The sequence below is a fragment of the Simochromis diagramma genome, unplaced genomic scaffold (assembly GCF_900408965.1).
Source record: "Simochromis diagramma unplaced genomic scaffold, fSimDia1.1 OVJJ01000630.1, whole genome shotgun sequence".
Classification (NCBI taxonomy): Eukaryota; Metazoa; Chordata; class Actinopteri; order Cichliformes; family Cichlidae; genus Simochromis; species Simochromis diagramma.
Genome location: NW_024386927.1, coordinates 1307987 through 1315635, shown reverse-complemented (window position 1 = coordinate 1315635; position 7649 = coordinate 1307987). Strand labels below are relative to the sequence as shown.

The window sequence follows — 7649 nt, the reverse complement described above, 5'->3', positions numbered from 1 at the left end:
ACAGCAAAAGAAACCTGACAAGATAGCTTGATTGTTCTGTAAATGTCTGCTGAGATCAGATATGGACCTTTTCAGAGTTTATCTTCTGTGGACAGCATTAGAGGATATTTTCTGGGGCAGTGGTAATCCTGTGTTAAGGACAAAGAAGGGTTAAAATCTAAAATTACATAATCCAACACATATGGGATCCTTAACATGGCAGAAGAGTGTTTAAATAGATTTCCTGTCATGTCAATATTTATTTATAATTTCTTTATCATTTTAAGGGGTAGAATATCACTTTGGTGGCTACTTTTGGACTGTGTGCAACCGATGTCCCAGTATCATACTTTGGGCTTTTGCCACCAAGTTAGTGTATGATGAAATGGCTTATATGAGCACAGGTTAGTTTTCTGATACTTCAGTGCAAAAAAGTATGCAGATGTAATTGTAGCAAATGTTTTATAGAAGACTGAAATCTATATATCTGCCAGAACAGCCTCATTAGATTCATCATTTGTCTGAAGTTTGGCTCCATCTAGTGTTTAGATGTCAGTCCAACAAGACATCTTAGTGTTAGAGACCTGCTGCAAACTCCAAATCAGCACACAGTAGACACATGTGTCTAATCAGGAGCTACTTAAGATCAGGTGTTCATCCCCACTTCTATTTCATTTGTGTTTGCTCTGTCAGTTAATCTTTCAGGTCCTTGACAAGGTAAAATTGATAAATATATATGTATATATTTTTTTTAAACTGTATCAAAGCAGGATTTTGAATGTTGCTAGTATCACAATGACTGATGAGCTTTTTCCATCTGCTGGTTTCAAGGTTCAGTCCTCTTGGTTTTCTGTTTCTGACTCATTTATTCTCTTAATTAGGCTTGGATAGAAAATGCTGTTTATCTTTGAAAATGTGTTCCATTTTGTTGATCATCCCATTGTGGGTCCTAAATCTTACACTATAGCCCACTTTTTTTTTTTTTTTTTTTCTTTTCAAGAAATCGGCTGATGTATGAACACTACTGTCAAGCCAACTTAATGTATTTCTTGAACTGTTAACCTTCTGAACACTTAAACCTGATGCTGCTCCTTGCAGAAATGTTAAATTGACAATAGTGTACAGGTTTTTTTGAGTTACAAACACACAGCTTCAAACTAAATGAAACTTTGGTGCCATAGTAAGGATTTGGGCTGTATCAAATCTGCCATAGATCCCACTGGGTTGAGAGATGATGGCTGAAGACCACAGTGCAGGTTTCTCTTTCCAAACCAGGTCATTTACTCTCTCCTTGTATGTGGTCATGTTTCTGTATGGCATATGCTGAATGAAGAATAATGACCTTCATTCCCTGTGTGTAATGTCTCTAAGATTTTTCTTACAGGTAGTAAATGTCCTTTTTTCCTTTTTTTTTTTTAAACTGTTCCTATTAATACAATATAGATTCATAACTGACACCCCTTCCATGTAGGTTGACTGAACATGGCAGCAGTGGTTAACACGCCTCCTCTGGCTCCTGAAGGGCCAAGTGGAGCGAACCCACACGTTCGAGTTAACGCTGACGTTGCAAACTCTGCACAGCAGGATCCAGGACTACACAGTACCAGCCAAGATCCTGGACCATCTCAACCTCAACACCCTGTCTTTCCTAGACCTCTCTTTTATGTTCATGCTCCACCTCTACCCCCGTTTCTCCAATACCAGTGGCCCATGCCCTTGCCTTATAATCCCTTTCCAGGCTTCCTAGGCATGGGTAAGTTGAGAATTTTCATTAGTTTATAAATATGTTAAATTGGTGCTGTGCCTAGGGACTCAAATTGTGGTCATAAATCATTTGTACTTGTAAATCAAATGCATATTTGTGAACTGGGTTTTGTAACCTGGTAAACCAAAATATCTGCATTTTATGTTTGCGTATCTGTAGATAAGAATTTGTGTGTGTGTGGGGGGGGGGGGGGTCTGGTTGCACATGCAAAGCAAAAAAAAACTACGTGTCAAACTCTGCGCTAAAGTCCCTTCACTTGCGTGCTAGTTTAAAGTTACAAGAACAAATCTTGTTCTTCATTTTGAACCTGGAGGATGTCTTTGTAAATATCCCATAGGGGTCATACAAGCCTTTCGGTAGCTGTTGAAAGAGTAAAGTTTTGTTATATCAGTGGCTAGAAATACCATTTGTACTTTAGGATTAGTCTAACACAAAGTCAGGGCTGACCCGGGACCACTGCTGTGAGTCACAGTGTGCGCAGCATGAAGGTCCTTTCACAGCGGATGCAGCATGTCCTGCTAATGCTAACCAAGCGCCAAGTATCCAGAATTTGTTTATCGCCAATTCATAACGAAGAAAGCTTTGTAACTATCCCCACTAGTGAAGACTGTCATTTCCACAAAACTGAAAATGCTGGGTTGGCATGTAAAAGGTAGTGGTGTGCGGATCGATACTGAAACATCGATTCTTCTGATACCAGTAATTTATGTTCTAGAATCGATTCTCATATTAAAATATCGATATTTTAGTACTTTGGGATAAATTTGCAGTTTTTCATTAACGGGAACACAGTGGAAAGAAACGATCATTCGGATCGTCTAAATTGGAAGGAACTACTCCTCTTCCGCCTTTCATAGTCATATGCAAAATACGGCTGTAGAAATGGGTCGCAGCCCCTGGCCTTAGTGGCCAAGTATAGTATATTATTCTTATTACTGAATCGAGTTTGAATGAGTCACTCACCAAAATGAATCTGGTTTTTTGAGTCACTGAGTCAGTTGCCCAGAGAGTGCAAAAATGTACATTTTCACTCAAACTTAATGTTTCTCTTTTCATGTAAATCCTACTGCTAAGATGAGTGATTGAAAAACAACTATTTTTATAGAGCCAAAAAAATTTAAGATTTCTAAAGGGAACATTTATTTTACTTTCATTTTATTAGTATTTTCCTCAAATGTGTCAAATATATATATTTTCATCTAAATGTCCACTGAGCTGTGAGCCAGGGGGCGGTATTGAACGATTGGGTCATGATTCGCACATCACTACCTGGCGTGCACACTCACAACAATGGCTGAGCGTAAACGGAGTCATATGTGGACGTATTTTACCTCAGCCAAGACACGGTTTGCGATACATGTGGCAGGACAGTGAGGTGTTGTGACAACACCACTAACCTCGTCAAACACCTCACGGTAAATCATATCACAGAATGATTATGTTGAGGAGGAGCGGGACAGGTGCTACTAGAGACAGACGTCTCTCGCGGAGTCCTTTAGTGCTGCAGGCAGGCAACATGCTCAAATAGCGCACAAGTTCAGGTTTTTTTTTTTCTATATGATAATTTTGCATTATTAAGCAATAAGAACAAGTAGTCTGATGTCCTGTAATCATTATGAAGCTATATTATTACAATTTCATAATACAATTACATATTGTATCATGAAATACCATGAAACATTAAGTTTTTGTACAGTGTATCGGATCAGTATCATCGATACCACCCTGAATTTTACTTGGGATCGGAAAGGAAATCAGTGGTATCGCACATTACTAGTAAAAGGGCATTTATTCTTCCAGGACCTGAAGCTCAGTAAAGCACCTCTCCAACAGCCAAACCCATCTGTTCTCTGATTGGATTGTTAAATTTGGTCAATGTCATGTCAATCGCAATCAGCTGAAAGGAAAATAAATCTGGTCAAGTTTTGTATGTGTAAGTTGAGTAACAAACAGCCAGGGAATCTGAGCGCAGAGTTTTACGTGTATTTTTCTTTTTGCTTTGTGTGTGCAACTAGACCTTAACGAAAAAATTTAACTTATGTAAATATTTTTACACACATTCTCATCTACAGATGCACAAACATAAAATTTTCAGATATTTTGGTTTACAAGGTTGTAAAACTCAGTTCAAATGCACATTTGATTTAAAAGTACAAATTATTTATGACTACAATTGGAGCCCATACTGTACCCCTTGCACACTCTCTACATGTATGCATGCAAGATTCAGTCTTTCTAACATGTGTGAAATGGCTCTGCAGCTCCTATCATCACATACAGAGCAGTAACATGTTTATATCTTGTAGAGTAATTAAACTGTAAGGTGGCTCTGTCTGTATATTATTCCAAAATGATCACCTTCACTCATTTTTTTTTTTTTTTTTTTTTTCCTTTTTAAGGATATGGTATGGTCATGCCCCCACTTCCCCCTCCCTCTTACCTGGAGTCTCCAGCTTACATTGTACCACACCCTCAGGTACAACCAGTCGACTATAGACGCCTGCTTCATCCCCAAGTCCACAGTCATGCTCCTTGTGGATCGTTTCAAAATTTAAACCAGACTCGCAGAATTCGCCTGCCTCATACTACCTCTGTTAGAGAAACAGTGAATTCTGAGGTCCAGACAGAACCCATACACAGAGGTGGAGGTGGCTATGATGAGGGATGCCCAATTCTCAGCTCAGACTCTGGACGTGCAACTGCCTCCAATTCTCCTTCATCCTTAAGCTCTGGTTCCCAAAAACAAGGCTCAGCTGAGGTCGAGACCTATATGTTGGCCAGTACTGAGGCAAAAGAACAGGTCAAAGGGGCTGGAACAAACAGAGTCATACAGGACTGTCACATGGTGCATCCTACAGGGATGACTGTTCAGTCATCTAGAAGGGCAACTCAAGAAATGCAGGGATGTAAGGATGGTGCTGTTCAGGAGTCCTCTCTTATCCCTACTTGCAGAAATGCACATTGCAACATGTGGTCAGTGAGTTCTCAGGATAGCATGGGGCCAGTATGTAGCTTTTCTCAAAAAGAGGATGAAGTCAAAGAGAGGCGCATCTCTGTTCCTGACATTCTAAGCTGGGGAGGTGATGCATCACAGAAAACAATGGCAGCTGAGACACTCCTTCAAAATAATCTTGAGATTCCATGTTATGAAAATGAAGTGGAGCATGAAAAGGCTTTTTATCAAAGTCCAAGTAAGCCAAAGAATTATGCAGTGGTGGTTAGCAGTGCTGATGATGTCGATACCGAAGTTATTTCAAGTTCTAAGGACAGTGACATGATCTTTAAGATCCTCAAACTTCCTTCTCTTTTAGAACCCTTTTCACTGTCAACAAGAGATGCAGATTCTGTGGAACTACTTGTTAGACCTTGCCTGTCTAATGGAGATGAAATTCTGCAGGCACTAAATGCACTCTGCGATGGGACAGAAAATGGCAGTGAGACGCATGAAGAGCCTGCAGAGACCACTCCAAAGCACACATTTTTAAGTAGATGTCAGATGAATAGAAATATTAATGAATCAGTTTGGTCTGTGGAGTCTCTAGCTCCTTTCATTCCTACTAAGGAGTGGCTACAGCAGAATGGTGTATTTGAACCTGAAGTCATTGTAGAGATGGAGAGGGCTGACAATGGTAAATGGTTAACCAAAAAAGATGACCTAATTGGTACATTTGCTAAAGAAAGAAGGCAATCTTCAAGATTTTCTTCTCCGGACTCTGTTCTGGTGTCAGAAAGTGTTCTTACTTTTAGTACCCCAGCTAAGAAGCAAAGTCCTCCAACGAACCCAGACATGGTGTGTGAAACTGAAGTCTCTGAAACAAAAGGAACTGAAGAAAGCCAAAGCACAGTGCCTTCAGAAAAGTATCCTTTAACTTCACTTACTACCCCGCAGGGTACAATTTTAACTCTCTCCAGTGATGAAGAGATGAATGACCATGGGTCTTCAAATCCTGAGGCTAACCAAAGCCCAAACCAGGGAACTCTTATATATGAGCAAGAGGAGAAAAGCTCAGTTGAGAGAAAGGAAACCTGCCCCATTAACTCTGCAGCAGAGGACAAAGTCTCATCCACTTCTCAAATGACTCTCCAAAATGACACACAAATGGAGGTGGCGACTGGCGCACAAAAAGTAGATGGTCAAATGAGAAATGTGGAACTGGGCGTGCCAACAACTGACCAGAAGACGGCTCAAGTGACCCCATCAAAGGGAAATTTAGTAGACTGTGCAATCCAGTGTACTGAACTACAGGGTCTAAAGTGTTTATGTGAGGAGTTAAAGGGAGGCGTGGGATCAAACAGAAAACCTCATAAATATCCAGGTGGTCTGATTTATTTCGTTTTATTTAATTGTTTTTTCCTTTCATGCAGGTATAGTGCTCTAATTGTAATTTATCTCCATAGACTGGAAAAAGGCAAATGATGGAAAAGCTGAAGTATTCTGCAATCAGAAAAATTCAAAGAGGAATGGTCAGTGGCGAAACAGAGGTCCAGGTAATGAGATGCAAGCGTTACATTAAAATAATCATGGGTCATCTGAAGGCCTGCCCAAAAAAAGACTCGCTGTATCTTTGCTGTCATATTTTTCTAGTGCAAACTTGTTCAGTCCTACAGTGACTTGCGTAGCTTCATGCCCATGGTGAGCAAGTTTGCTGCACATGTGCAAGGCTAACTTTATTCTCAGATGGCCTTAGCTTCAAGTCTTTGATTTATATATTTGACGGCCAGATGAGACTCCTTAATTTGGGAATGCACTGTTGTATACTGTACCTAGAACTGACGCACTGTACTTTAATAACCTGATGTAAAGTTGCAGCGGAATGCATCTGGGCCATCGAATGAAAGAGTGGCCATGTAGGACCAGTCATTCATATTAAGTTAGAGACAACACTACTTTGTTGACAGAAAAGCATAACGGCCAGCAGGAAGACTGCAATGGATACGGAAGCAGACCTGGGAAGTTGAAAGGTGAGTCACTAAATGATCCTGGCTTGTCATTGGATGGAAAATTGTGCTCACATGGGGCAGATCTGATTTTAAAATTGAGTACCAATTGGTCATTTTGGTTTATGTGTAGCTGATCAAGTAACATTATCAATAATTATGCAGTAACTTCACAACTCAAACTGAGGTAAATATTGTGTATAAAATAACGTTTCACTACAGTTCTATATCACAACATCATTAACTTGATATCCTTAATGGTGGGCTGATGGCATCTGAGCTTGGAAGCTAACAAAGGTTGGACCTGGTTAGTAGACCAGGTCGGGAAGTCGATGGTTTGATCCCCAGATCCTCTGGTCTGCATGTCCAAGTATCCTCGGCATGGTTGTGAATGTTGGAAAGTATTTAGGCATAGATGAAAGTACTTTATGAAATTGTGAAGGTTAAGTCTTTAGAAAAAGAAAGGGGTGCTTGAATGAAAAAGCATCTTTGCATAAGAAACTGCCCTGAGTGCGAAGTAGAAAAGTGTTTTGTGTCAGTTTACCACAATTTCACATCTTACTGAAGTTTGCATTGGTTATTCCTCCTTCAGGTGGGAGTGGAAGGTACCCACGGTACTGACAGTGACCACACTTCACCACAAGTCAACACTTGGTTTTTGTTTTTAATTTAAATTGAGTCATTTAAAAAGTGTCTTACTTTTCAATAAAAGCCTTGTATTAAACATGATTTAAGTGTTTTGTTTTTTGTTTTACGCCATCTTGCTTGTCAGACATTACTTTGGATGCACAGGTTTCTGACTGGTATAGCAAACTTAACCAGTTCTTCAGGTAAATGACAATGGTTACTTAACAACATTCACCCCAAGTCAGTGATAATTTCACAGCAGTGAAATTGGGTGCTTAGAAAGGTGAGAACTTTTTTTTTTTTTATTTTTTTTTTTTCTCCCCCCCCCTTCTCCCTCCAG

At 39.8% G+C, this 7649-nt stretch overlaps 1 protein-coding gene across 2 annotated transcripts; it reads left to right on the top strand.

Moving 5' to 3' along the window:
- Nucleotides 1-580: 580 nt before the first annotated feature.
- LOC120736725 lies at nucleotides 581-7409 on the top strand. 2 transcript variants are annotated; one of them, XM_040037009.1, is made up of 7 exons: nucleotides 581-696; nucleotides 1451-1732; nucleotides 4144-4935; nucleotides 5056-6060; nucleotides 6143-6232; nucleotides 6644-6706; nucleotides 7275-7409. In XM_040037009.1, the coding sequence occupies exons 2-7, from the start codon at nucleotides 1462-1464 to the stop codon at nucleotides 7301-7303; spliced, it is 2250 nt and encodes a 749-aa protein (XP_039892943.1). In that variant the 5' UTR covers nucleotides 581-696; nucleotides 1451-1461; the 3' UTR covers nucleotides 7304-7409. The 2 variants fall into 2 exon arrangements, with proteins under 2 accessions (XP_039892943.1, XP_039892942.1); XM_040037008.1 differs by having other exon boundaries at nucleotides 4144-6060.
- Nucleotides 7410-7649: the final 240 nt, after the last annotated feature.

What these genes read in the sequence shown, in the direction of transcription:
- LOC120736725 (XM_040037008.1), top strand. Translation starts at nt 1,462, where the DNA reads ATGGCAGCAGTGGTTAACACGCCTCCTCTGGCTCCTGAAGGGCCAAGT. An exon ending in TCCAGGCTTCCTAGGCATGG is followed by an intron (nt 1,733 to 4,143) that starts GTAAGTTGAGAA and finishes TTCCTTTTTAAG; the next exon opens with GATATGGTATGGTCATGCCC. An exon ending in GTGGCGAAACAGAGGTCCAG is followed by an intron (nt 6,233 to 6,643) that starts GTAATGAGATGC and finishes CTTTGTTGACAG; the next exon opens with AAAAGCATAACGGCCAGCAG.